Here is a 14377-nt window from a genome sequence, read left to right on the forward strand (position 1 = left end):
GATCCCACATGGCAGACTGGTCACAAAAGTAAAAGTCAATGGAATCCAAGGCAAAGTGGATCCAAAATTGGCTCAGATGCAGGAAGCAAACATAGAAACATAGCAGCAGTAGGCAGCCATTTGGCCCTTTGAGCCTGCTCCGCCATGCAATACAATCATGGCTGATCATCCAAACTCAGTAACCTGTTCCTGCTTTCTCCCCGTATCCCTTGATCCCATTAGCCCTAAGAACTATATCAAGGGTAATGGTCAGTGTTTGTGTGACTGGAAGGCTGTGGCCAGTGGGGTTCCGCGGGGCTCAGTACCAGATCCCTTGCTTCTGTGGTATATATCAATAATTTTGAGTACTTGTGAAATTTTGCATTGAGAGACTGGTCTCTAATGAGTCCCTGCAGATCTAGATGACAGCCATGCAAGCTCTGAATGCCAATACGTCTACCAGACTTACACAGGCTGGCAGATATATTAGATGTGGAGGGTGGGCTTCCAAGGCATCATCGATCACCTCCAAGCTGCTCTCCCACAGACAGGCAGGAGTGATGTTCGCTGGCCAGTGGAGGGAGGATGGCTATAAGGGAGAACAAAGTGTGCACTCCTCTCAAAGCGTGTGCACATTTCACCCATTACCACCCATCATCCCCCCTCCAAACCAGTACCCGAAATGTTGCTTCCCCTCCCGCTGGTCCAGTCTGCCCCTGCACAGGTGCAGGTGGAGCAGTCATTGGCAGAGACCTCACGGGTTCCAACACCCAGAGGGTGTAGGCTGTGAATGCCTCAGAAATTAGACCAGGGATCAGAGCAGTCCGCCAGGACCTCTGCAGAAGTTGCACCGCGCAGAAGAGCCAGGATCAGAAAAAGAAAAGTTTTATGCATATGGGTGTTTTTGAATACCGTAGACCATCGATCACAGATTGATCCAGCGTATAAGACAACCACATTTTTCTGGCATCAAAAATCAAGTTTTTCCATATACTTGGTGTATAAACTGTGCCCCCCCCCCACCTTTTCAGCCACAACATACCATACTCGTATTCATAGTAAGCTTTAATTTTTCACCCCACAAACGCATGTTTTACATACCTTATAACTGGGTGCAAGAGATCAAGCAAGCGATATGGCTGTGGTGCGAAGATGTGCAGAAGTTTAAGACAGACCCAAACAGTGGATCCCACATGGCGAACGACAAAGTAAAATAGATTCTCCAGCAAAACAAATGAAGCATGAAGCTGGTCTCAAGCCAGAGGTCGTAACATTTGCTAACTTGTCAAATAACTGTGCTGTAGTGTAGGAGTTCAGTGTAAGTGAAAAACTGGTGCGAGAATGGAAGAAAGAATGAATCTGCCCTGAAGATGATGTCCAAGGTCCAATGCACCATGAGAATTGGGCCCATTCACTGGCCTGATCTTGAGAAGCATGTATCGAAATCGTTCTGAAAAATCATCAGAATGGTTACATCGTCACCAGAAATGCAATGCACTTTTGTGGGCCAAATCAAACCCCGAGTCCAGCAAAGATTTCGGAGCAAAGGCTAGTTGACATAGCCATTTTATGGAACAAAAACATCTAGTATTGCGGCAGAAGACCCAGCATTGCTCAGAGATGACCAAAAGACTTCGATGCCAAAATTACCAGTTTCCAGCGATCATCAGACAGTGGCAAAAACAAAAGTACCCATTATGTCACACTGACATCAGGAATAAAATGTCCATGAATTTCGATATGCTGAGCAACTGAACTGTGCAGTGAAAAGGTTCGAAAACAGTTCTAGTGAAAATTACAGGACGTGAGAAGATAAGATTCACAGTAGTACTAGTCTGCATGGCTGACAGAACGAAATTAATGCCTATGGTAATTTTCAAACATAAAACCATGTCCAACATCAAGTTTCCTACAGGAGATTTTGTGCATGTCCATGACAACGATTGGATGGATGGGGATAGAGTGAACAAAGAACAGTACAGCACAGGAACAGGCCATTCGGCCCTCCAAGCCTGTGCCGATCTTGATGCCTGTCTAAACTAAAGCGTTCTGCACTTCCGGGGTCTGTATCCCTCTATTCCCATCCTATTCATGTATTTGTCAAGATGCCTCTTAAACGTCGCCATCATACCTGCTTCCACCACCTTCCCCGGCAGCAAGTTCCAGGCACTCACCACCCTCTGTGTAAAGAACTTGCCTCGCACATCCCCTCTAAACTTTGCCCCTCGCACCTTAAACCTATGTCCCCCAGTAACTGACTCTTCCACCCTGGGAAAATGCTTTTGACTATCCACTCTGTCCATGCCACTCATAACTTTGTAAACCTCAATCATGTCGCCCCTCCACCTCCGTCATTCCAGTGAAAACAATCAGAGTTTATCCAACCTCTCCTCATAGCTAATGCCCTCCTGACCAGGCAACATCCTGGTAAACCTCTTCTGTACCCTCTCCAAAGCCGCCACATCCTTCTGGTAGTGTGGCGACCAGAATTGTACACAATATTCTAAGTGTGGCCTAACTAATGTTCTGTACAGCTGCAGCATGACTTGCCAATTTTTATACTCTATGCCCCGACCGATGAAGGCAAGCATGCCGTATACCTTCTTGACTAGCTTATCCACCTGCGTTGCCACTTTCAGTGACCTGTGGACCTGTACGCCCAGATCTCTCTGCCTGTCAATACTCCTAAGGGTTCTGCCATTTACTGTATACTTCCCACCTGTATTAGATCTTCCAAAATGCATTACCTCACATTTTTCTGGATTAAACTCCATCTGCCATTTCTCTGCCCAAGTATCCAACCGATCTATATCCTGCTGTGTCCTCTGACAATCCTCATCTCTATCCGCAACTCCACCAACCTTGGTGTCGTCCACAAACTTACTAAATCAGACCAGCTACATTTTCCTCCAAGTCATTTATATATACTACAAACAGCAATGGTCCCAGCGGAACACCACTAGTCACATCCCTCCATTCAGAAAAGCACCATTCCACTGCTACCCTCTGTCTTCTAAGTTCGAGCCAGTTCTGTATCCATCTTGCCAGCTCACACCTGATCCCATGTGACTTAACCTTTTGTACCAGTCTGCCATGAGGGACCTTGTCAAAGGCTTTACTGAAGTCCATGTAGACAACATCCACTGCCCTTCCTTCATCAATCATCTTCGTCACATCCTCAAAAAACTCGATCAAGTTAGTGAGACACGACCTCCCCTTCACAAAACCATGCTGCCTCTCACTAATAAGTCCATGTGTTTCCAAATGGGAGTAAATCTGTCCCGAAGAATCCTCTCCAATAATTTCCCTACCACTGACGTAAGGCTCACCGGCCTGTAACTTTCTGGATTATCCTTGCTACCTGTCTTAAACAAAGTAACAACATTGGCTATTCTCCAGTCCTCTGGGACCTCACCTGTAGCCAAGATACAAAGATTTCTGTCAAGGTCCCAGCAATTTCCTCCCTTGCCTCCCTCAGTATTTTGGGGTAGATCCCATCAGACCCTGGGGACTTATCTACCTTAATGCTTTGCAAGATGCCCGACACCTCCTCCTTTTTGATAGCGACATGACCCAGACTATCTACACTCTCTTCCCTAGACTCATCATCCACCAAGTCCTTCTCTTGGGTGAATACCGATGCAAAGTACTCATTGAGTAACTCACCCATTTCCTCTGGCTCCACGCATAGATTTCCTCCTCTGTCCTTGAGTGGGCCAATCCATTCCCTGGCTACCCTCTTGCTCTTTATATACGTATAAAAAGTCTTGGGATTCTCCTTAATCCTGTTTGCCAATGACTTTTCATGACCCCTTTTAGCCCTCCTGACTCCTTGCTTAAGTTCCTTCCTACTTGCTTTATATTCCTTAAGGGCTTAGTCTGTTCCCAGCCTTCTAGCCCTTACGAATGCTTCCTTTTTCTTTTTGACTAAGCTCACAATATCCCTCGTGTTCCAAGGTTCCCAAAACTTGCCAAACTGAAGCTATGGATCGATAATGTGTGGAATAGGCGTCCCGGTGGCCTACGTAAAGAATGCAACTTATTAGTGTGGCACATGTTCAGATCCCATATAACCGATGAGATCAAGAGGTGCCTGCGAAGAAATAACACTCACACTGCAGTTATACCAGGGGAGTCTAACGTCTGTAGTTCAACCTTAGATGTGTGCTGCAACAAGCCATTCAAGGATCATGTTTGCGCCAAATGGAATAGCTGGATGGTTGATTGAGAAAAAACATTCGGAAAGACTGGAAACATGCGCGCTGCAATGCAGATTATCCAATTTAATGGATGGAGAGGAAAATGATTTCTTGTGGAGGGATGATTATGAAACTGAAAGCACCACATCTGATCCAGAGTGGGATCGTTAAGACGATGCCATTGTCAAAGTGACTCAGAACGAATTCGATGAACTCTTTGCATCAGATGCCAAAAGCAATCAATTTGAGAGGGTTTTAAAACACTTTGATTGTGGTTAAAACTATCTTCGTAGAATTAATCTGTTCAATAAACTGTGCCACATTAATTTAATATGAATTACTGGTGTTTTTTTTGTCCACATTTCAAAATGGCAGCCAGCCACACCGGCAGATCACATTTTATACTTGGATATAAGTTGACCCCCGCCTTTTGAAACAATATTTGGAGGCTTCAAAGGTCGCCTTATACGCTGCTATCTACAGTATCTGTTAATATAGTTAATTTCTTACTTCACATTAAATCTATCAACTTTCCATGCTCCCCATTCTTCAATGGCAAGTGCCAACTCTGCTTTTCATTTGTTTGGTGCTGAATGAGAAGACATTAATTAACTGACACCAACTGGTGGATGTGGAACAAATAGATGGATGATTGCAGGACTTCTTGTATCAGCAGTAGGGATGGGGGGGGGGAAATGGGGGAGGTATGTTATAGTTATTTTGGTCCAGTGCAAGTGACTAACAAAGCCTTCAAGCAATTAGGGCATCCCAGCAATCTCAAGCAGCAATATGACCCGCTGGTTTGCTGTTTTGCACCCCATCTCTCCTGGCCACTGGAATCCTCATCAGATGAACAGCGCTGAGCAGCTTGTTCCTCCTACACCTCGAGTCCTCACTGCTGCACTATGCCGTGCAGAACACAGCACACTCTGATTATCCTGGAGACTCGCAGTGGAGTACTGAATGGCATCTCCAAACAGTTCCAGAACCTGAAGCTTAACTTGAACATGTCAATGGCTTGCTTGATGACACATTTGGTTGTCATATGGCTTGTGTCGTCGAGCTCCTGGTGTTCATCAGTGGGGTTTCTCAGGTGTCAGCGTCCAGCAGCCTCTTTAAGGCTGGTTCCAAATCTGAATATGTTGGACTGCTGCAGTATGAAAGCATCATGGCAGCTTCCAGGGAATCTGGCTCAGACCTGCATGAACCTTTCTTTGCGGTTGCACACTGATGGAATGAAATCTCTTGCGGTTGACAAGCACTGCTGGTTGATCAGGGGTGTTCAGATTATCACCTGTGTGCAGTCGGTGGTATCTTGCATGTGTGGGAAGCCAGCCACAGATGTGAATCCAAGCACCCACTCATTCTGGTTATTGTCACCACAGAGGAAATTTATATATCTCTCAGGCCTGGCAAACAATCATTCCGTTACTTGCCATATGCATTTACGTGCAGCCGATTGAGATCCTTGCTGTGTCTCCAGTAGCACCCCAGAAGGAACCAGAGGCAAAAGAAATTGAGGGCAGTGGTGACTTTCACAGCAACTGGTAGTGCATGACCGCAAGGTCCAGCAGACCTTCTTCTAGGTCTTCTTCTAGGAGTCTGCAGATGTCTGCGACCCCCTGAGATGATAAACTCAGCCTTCAGAAGCACTCCTTCTCCGACAGTTCAAGGAAGCTGTGCCTCTGTCTGTGCATCCTGCAACCTTGATCCCCATGTTTCCCCTTTGTCAGCCGGCACCTGCAGCACCCTCCAAAGCACGTCCTTGTTACTGTTGACCCTCATTCGCTTCCTCTTGCAAACTCCAATCAAAATCATCAAAGTGCCACCCACCACGAGCTTCCTTATCTGTACCACTTGTCACAACCGAGGTTGCAGGAATGCACTGCCTTTCCCTATTTCCACTACTCCACTGGTCACAATATATAGTTAAATGTTTTACCCAGTTACCGATATGGCCAATTATATACTTTATCCAGATTAGTTTCAGAATAAAAATCCGCCAACCAGTTTTCTTTAACAACAAAATTATTGGTTTATTATAAAACAAGACTTATTCAATAAAGATGCAAAGCTTATTAACACAGTTTGAAATATGAAAGTATAAATATCTAACCTGCTAAAATAACCGAACATACACACGCCGATTAAAAAAAGAAAGAAAAATGAAAAAACTGGCTCTGCGGAGATAAACTTTAAAAAAAACACTTTGGCCAAGTTATTGTCAATTCTTGAAGAAAAAGGATAAGAAAGATATGAAACGCTCCAGACGGCCTTTGGTCTGGCGTCCCGATACAAGTAGACACTGTCACTGGGATCTTTCTGGAGCAGTTCTGTTCAGGAGACACGAGTAGTCGTCTTGCAGGCTTTTGAGGAGAATTACTGCATCCGTGGGTTCAGCTATCACACTGGATTCTCAGAAGATTTTTCAAAACAGGTAGCAAAGGATGAGTTGGCTGTTTCTCTCTTAGCAGGCCATCCACCAACTGAGCATTCAAAAACAGTCCACACCCAATGCATTTCATTATGAAGTATGGACAAAAAAAAAATTAAAACATATTTACACTGTCATTCACTCTATCTGTAATTAACAGTTATGTCAAAAAATAATAATGGAAGCACCTTCATGACACACTCAAAACTCTCCAAGTAAGTCTCTCATACCAGCACTCACCTAACTGTGTCCCAGAGAAAACTGAAAAAGCAGCTGTGAGTAACATTTATTTAGATTGGTCTTCCTGAAATTTAGGTCTGTTTCACGACCAAGTTTCCCAACCCCTGGGAAGCACAGGCAGCAGTCGTTAATTCCAAATTGGGCTCCCAATCTCAATATAGGAACCCGTTTAACATACATTAATGACTGTCCCAACTCTTCACAGCAGGGATACCTGGACAACCCAACAACTTTCTTCTAAGCAGTGGGTTGAGGAGGCATTTCACATATTTGACTGTTTAACAACCACAACCCCCCTCGACCCTCTCCCACATGTCATAGGCCCAGCATTGTCTGAAAACTGGAGCTGAAATAACAACGCAAGTGCATGGAATGCAGACTTTCACCGTTAAAGATCACGGCAATGCTGGGTGAGACTTGCACCTCTTTTTTACTATGCCCAAATTTCCTTGATATTTAACACCATTTCTGCTAAACCTCTGAAAAATCCTCCGCCACTCCTTGATGCCCATGCAAATTTCCTGAATTTATGCCAGTTCTGAACAGGCAGTAAATTCACACTTAAAATTTTGTGTCATCTCTACAAGACATTTGTTCGACTTCAATTAGAGTTCTGCAAGCAATCCTAGGCACATGGTTATGAGGATATTAAAGCCAGGAAAAGCACACAAAGACTGACGAGAATAGAACCAGGAACAAAATGTTATAATTATGAAGAAAGGCTTTGTTACAGACAGGTGGGAAGTAGTGAGGGTGACTTCCACTTTTCACCTCTCAACTGACCTCATAGTATTTGAAAAAATAGTGTTTTAGTCCCGGAGTGTTTTAAGCATCAAATAAATAGACAAATGACAGATTTTCTCATAGTTTAAAAAAGATAAATATTTATTTCACACAATTACCAAAAAATGTTCCTCGCCCACCATTCACTCACACACACACACACACACACACGCACACACACATACGAACACACACATACGAACACACACATACGCACACAAGAAAAGATAGAGAGTAGAGTGGGGTCATGCAGTTAGAGTCCAATCGTTGTACAAGAGCTCATTGTTTTAAGAAAACCTTTTGAAGCTTTTCAGGAGGAAATCTTTCAATCGTGTCGGCCTGAATGTTCTTTGGCTTGAAAAGGGAGACGTTAGCAGGCACATTTTGGTTAAGCCTCAGTCCGAAGTCAACGGTGGAAATCCTGGTTCACTTTCACAGATGGGGAGTTCCAAAGTCACCTTGCAATTTCTCAGCTGCGTTGGTTAAAAGGTGTTATCAGCAGGGCTCCTGCTTAACTGGAACAGTCTCACAGCTGTTCTGGCAGGAAAAGACATCATCTGGCTGTTCTGCCTCTCTCTCCCGAGAGATAGTTTTTAAGGTAGAAACTTGTCAGGTTGGTGTTGGTCAGGTGACTAAGGGCTCTCTCCTCCCCCGCCCCCAGGGTGATTCATACAACGTTCAAGGATATGGGAACCATTGTTACATGGTGACGTATGAATGTGGTACAGTCTGATAAATAGATGGTGTTACTTCACACCTAGTATTTTTGCCTTGGCTTCGGAGTCAGTCTGCTAAAGTCTTTGTTAGCTCCATTCTGCAGATATGAGTTATGAAGATGGAATGGGCAATTTTCCATTTCAATGGGTTTCCCCCAAAGCTAATTCAGACATGTATAATGTGTTTCGTCATCAACAAACAGGTGTATTGAACATTATAGGAAGGGTCACCTGACCTCTACTCCTTTTTGTCTGTGGCACAAATGTGTCCACGTTCAACAGTTGACTTTTATTTCACAATTCCTCCAGTTCATTTCATATTTCATCACTGTTCCCTTCATAAATGTGACAGCTTGAAAATTAAGATATTATTCACTGAAACAGAGAAAATCAAGTCAGGAATCTAATAGGGATTTTAAAAATGCCAAAAAATTTGGAGGACATAGTGAAGGTTGTTCTACTGATTGGGGAATTGACAACAAGAAAGTAAGATAGAAAATCATAAGAATGAAAGAGAAAGTTATAAAATTTTATTTTATCTGGATTTGGGACAGACATTTAAATTGGAAAGGAAACTGGATAGGTATTTGAAAAAGAATATAAATGAATACAGGGAATGGGGATGGAAATGGAGATGCAGCAGATTGCTTCAGTAGATCTAGAGCCAGCATGGGCACGGTGGCCCAAATGGCCCCCTTTTCTGATGTAATTTTTGATTCTATGAATCCTAATTTACATGTGCTATCATTGTGGGGAATCCCTTATTTTGCACAATTCCTGCCAGAAAAATGGACATGTGGAAGGACTCCAACAGTTATTTAGGCTGGTCTTTCCACATTGTGGCCAAGATCTTCAAAAATGTCATAATAAAATCCTTAATCTGGTAAGCAGCATGGCAAACATATGCTGGTACAGCACATATGAATCAGTGAGCTTAGCAAAAGTACAAACACAGCAGTATGGGTAAGCTAGAAATCTACAGAGTATGATTAAATAAATAAAACGCACTATTTGAAAGAACAATTATGAAACAGGAGGTAAGCAAAAGCAAACAGAGGAAATAAAAGGAAATTTAAACATCAAGATGTAAAAACAAAGATAAACAGTAACATTTTGTGAGATACGGATTACATGAATAAACATACCAACATACAAGAAAAATATGGACATAGTTTCGCTGTGGTAGACTACTGAATTCAAAATATCCAAAACCAATTTCACTTTTGATTGAAATAGATTGGATATGCATATATAATCAAAGATTCATAAACTGTACATCAGGTTAAATTGTTAACTCCCGAATACATAAAAGTATAAAATAATCAACGCCGTAAGATGCCCACAGGACATCTCAAGGTGCTGCACAGCCAACAAATTTCTTCACAAAGTCTAGTTACTTGGGTAAGTACAAGACAACCATTAATAGTGAAGTCATAAACATGTTTTTATAATTTCTCTTATAAATAGTGGAAAATCTGTTTAATGATTTACTATGTACAATAATGTCTATACTGATTATACTATTTGCACAACACCCTTAACTAATTTTAATATTTGTTTTTAAAAAATCAATACTGTGAATACAATGGAATTTCAGGGTTGCTTCCTTTGGTTAATAATTTTGGGCATACTGGCTTGTCCTAAGCACTTTAAAAATGTGACAAAAGTTCAGGACTTTGTGCATTCCCTGAGCGACACATGAAAGCCTGGGGTTACCTCCTGGTCTTTGTCCTTCTGCCTCTTGCGCTCATCATCTTTTTTTTCTCTGTTTTCTTTGCCCTGAGATTTGGAACTGGATAGTGCTTTTGCTTTAAGGTCTATCTTTTCACCAGCAAGGACCCTCCTCACAGAATCATCACTGGAAAGCTGGAGACCAAGAAACAAAATGGATTAATACTGCTCTTAACTCTACTTTTTTCAAAACTGAAATGGTCACTGATCCACTGTGGACAATACTATAAAATTTTACAAGGGTTGGCAGAAAACACAATTCTTGGTTCAACTACATTTATGTTTCATTACAAGTATTTTGTGTTCAACTAGTTTTGCAAGTGTGTTCTCCCACCTTGCTAAGGAAGTGTCACAAGCAAGGTCACTAAGGCTTGTGCAGAATATAACTGGCAGACTGTAAAAGTGTTACTTCACCACAATTCAAAAAACAACTTGGAGCAGTTACATCAAATCTGACACTTGTAATTCTTCGAGAAACCATGAAGAGACTATAGCAAACTCAAAATCTCAAGTTACTACCACAATGGCTGCATTCATCAGTTTCAGAGTGTAAACAGTCATCTTAAAACAAGAATAAAGACTGACATTCTTCTGTCAGCCATAATAGCAAAATCTCTCAAGAAATCTATTTGAAATTTCGTGACCACAAAGTCTGGATCCCAAAAATCATCAACAATGCCAGCCAGCTAAGGCAAAGTCACTCTGATGATCCTACATACAAATGGGGAGACGCGGATGTACTGAAATTGTGAACCAACAACCACAGAAGGAGTAGGAAGCCCAAAGACTTACTTCTCCAGTGCAACGTTTTCTCAGAGTTTGAAAGCTTAGTAACTAACACCATTGCTCAAACAAAAAGCACAGGGTTGCACATCAACCAATTAAGTCCAATAAAGGCATTCATCAAACGTGTTCCTATGCTGCTTATAATGTATCAGACTACCATTGTACTATCTATCCAAAGCACACCTTTTGACTTCACCATTTGCCAGTCAGGGACATTTGTTTTTGACTGCGTGCGGCACCTCAAATTTGCTTTGGGCACCTCTGTCCGTTAAGCACACACATACAATAATACGGTAATGTCACTGGACATGTAATCCAGAGCCCAAGCTAATGCTCTGGGGACATGGGTTCGAATCCCACCATGGCAGATAGTGAAATTTGAATTCAATTTATAAATTTGGAATTAAAAGCTAGTCTAATGGTGGCCATGAAAACATTGCTGATTGTTTTAAAAACCCATCAGGTTCACTAATGTCCTTTAAGGAAAGAAATCTGCTGTCCTTACCTGGTCTGGCCTACATGTAATGTCAGACCCACAGCAATGTGGTTAACTCTTAAAATGCCCTCTGAAATGGCCTAGCAAGCCACTCAGTTCAAGGGCAATTAGAGATGGGCAACAAATGTTGGCCTCGCGAGCGACACCCACATCCCACAAACTAATTTAAAAAAATACGGGGCTCCACTTTAAATGTCAATAATATTTTTAATTTTTGAGAAGGATAACAGCACAGGGATGACTGAAAACCTGCTGGTGAAACAGTCCAATACGACTACCTAGACATACCTCTATGGACCCTCCAGTCATGAAGTCTAAACTATGAGTAACAATAGAATGACTGAGAACTACTGCGCAACTATTTCCCCTTATAGTTACATGTCCTGTCAATGGAATATACTTTCTAAGTAACTTGTAACTTACATTATTCACCATTGTCTCTCTTGACTAGTGAAGCTCATATTCTCACTTAAAAATACAACACTTATGTCAATCAAGACAAAGGGTGGAATACTTCTGCCCACAAAAAACATTAAGATACTGTAACTAATTGATTGGGTATTACTTGATACAGTTTCCATTAATAGCTAAAGGAGGTGACCAGATTGAAATCAAAACACTTACATTTAATTATAACTTTCAAATTGGCTAATCAAAGTGCTTCGGTATGCAGCAATTCCTTGGTTATGTAGGTGATTACATACTAGAAAATCACTACTGTGAACAGAAAGCAGAGTATAGCCAAATGAATGAAACAGACCATCTGGGTGCCTTGACACTTGAATAAAAAAGTTGATGTCAATCTGACCTGGCAGTGGGTAATTTTCTTTTCCCATTACAAGAATTCCTACAAGTTGGATTCTTCCTTTGTAACAGAAAACAGATTTTTAGAAATCATTTTCTTCGCCCTTCCCATTCTGATTTCCTGTCTCCATAAGAAATGCTTGAGCTTCACAGTAATGATTGGGAACGCACCAACATGAAGAATAGCACGAGTGAGGAGGATAAACACTAATTTAGTAACGTCCGTTTGGGTCAAACCGCCTGTTTCCATGTTGGATTTTAAGAGGTTATAATGCCCCTTGATCACCTTTCTCGATCACCAAATGAGGGAAGTTTCAAAATTCAGCAACAAAAAGACAATGGTTACTGTAATTAACATCTGTTGTAAGCATCATCCATACCCAAAAGGAGGGCTCACTGTCCACTTTCAACAACAGAAATTTGGGCAGGGAGATGTTCTTGGAAGACCACAAACTGAGGAGATATGACTGAAGATACTTCTGGAGGAGACAGCTTTTGCTACACTGGAACAGGAGTAGGCCATTCAGTCATTCAAACATGTACTGCCATTTAATTACATCATGGCTGACTTGCATCTTAACTCAATTTACCTGCCTTGATTCCATATCCCTTAATACCCTTACTTGATAAAAATCTCAATCTTTAAATTTTCTATTGGCCCAGCACCCATAGCCTCTTGGGAATGAATTTCAGATTTTCACTCCTTATATTTAAAGTTGTTTGAAGTTGAAGAAGCGTTTCCCGACATCATCCTTGAATAGCCTTGTTCTAATTTTAAGGTTATGTCCCCTTGGGGCTGAATTTAATAGGCCTCTTGGAGACAGGTTAGGAACCGGCGGCGACCATCACAACGCAATTAAGTTGGGGGCGGGATAGGCTGACTAGCGCTTTCCAACCCAGAGGCCAATTGAGGCCCTTAAGATGCCTACTAACAGCAATTTAAGGGCCTCTGCCAAGCAGGGAGGCAGCCCAGTGATGGCAGCACTTGGAAGCACCCGTCTTTAAAGGAACAGGGTCTTGGTGCCACAGAATCACAGGGGGGGGGGAGGGTCCGATTTCCAAACGGCCGAGGCAGGAATCTCACCACCTTTTCAACCAGGCACCAGGAGCCCACATGACACAACTAAATTCAGCCCACGTTCTACACCCCCCACCGCAGGAAATTTTTTCTCTATCCACCTTATCATATCCTTTAATCATCTTAAACATCTCAATTAAATTAAAAGCAAAATACTGCAGATGCTGGAAATCTGAAATAAAAACAAGAAATGCTGGAAATACTCAGCAGGTCTGGCAGCATCTGTGGAGAGAGAAGCAGAGTTAACGTTTCAGGTCAGTGACCCTTCTTCAGAACTGACAAAATATTAGAAATGTAAAAGGTTTTAAGCAAGTAAAGTGGGGGCAGGGGAGGGGGGCAAGAGATAACAAAAGAGGTGTTGATTGTGACCTTGTCCTGAGAATAACTGACCAAAAGGCCATGGAACAAAGGCAAACGGTATGTTAATGCTGTGCTGAAAGACAAAGCATTAGTACAGAGAGGATGTCAAGCACAAAGCATTCCAAGCACATTAAAATGTTCAGCGATTCCTGACAACGCAGCCAGCCACTGACATCAGCAGGCTGCACTAAGGTGCGCACATGCGCAGACGGGCTCCAGCTCTCTGCGCGTGGGCTGCGTTCCGACTTGCCAGGACTGGTTAGCACATGCACCGATGACGTCATCGCGTGACGTATGCAACTGCGGGCAACCTGCCTGGTCGGCCTCTGCGCATGCGCTTTACGGGTACAGCAACGCAACGCCAACAGATATTCATCCATGCCTCAAGCTCAACTCTCCCCCTCGCTGCTCTCTCCGGCCGCTCTACTCTATACCTCACTGCTCTCTCTGGCCGCTCCGCTCTTTCAGCCGCTCCACTCTTTTGGCTGCTCTGCTCCCCCCCTTGCTGCACTCTCCGGCCACTCCGCTCTTTCAGCCACTCCACTCTTTTGGCTGCTCTGCTCCCCCCCTTGCTCCACTCTCTGGCTGCTTTGCTCCCTCCCCCCGCTGCTTTCTCCGGCTGCTCCTCCCTTTCCGGCTGCTCCACTGGCTCGCACCCTCCCCGGCCCGCTTCGCTCCCCCACTCCATCCCGCTCGGCTCCCCCCGGCTCCCCGCCCGCTCGGCTCCGTCCCGTCCCCGGCCCGCTCGGCTCTCCCCACCACCCCCCCCAC

The 14377-nt window shown here is 43.2% G+C and overlaps 1 protein-coding gene across 4 annotated transcripts in view; it reads right to left on the bottom strand.

The window, feature by feature from the left end:
- traf3ip1 (TNF receptor-associated factor 3 interacting protein 1) overlaps positions 1 to 14377 on the bottom strand; it is a 199055-nt gene that overhangs the window by 137057 nt on the left and 47621 nt on the right. For all 4 annotated transcript variants that reach the window (XM_068035907.1, XM_068035906.1, XM_068035905.1 and 1 more), the window contains exon 4: positions 10068 to 10217. In XM_068035907.1, the coding sequence (XP_067892008.1) occupies positions 10068 to 10217 (150 nt within the window). The remainder of the gene's footprint in view (positions 1 to 10067; positions 10218 to 14377) is intronic.

Source organism: Heterodontus francisci, chromosome 7 (genome assembly GCF_036365525.1).
Source record: "Heterodontus francisci isolate sHetFra1 chromosome 7, sHetFra1.hap1, whole genome shotgun sequence".
In the NCBI taxonomy this organism is placed as follows: Eukaryota; Metazoa; Chordata; class Chondrichthyes; order Heterodontiformes; family Heterodontidae; genus Heterodontus; species Heterodontus francisci.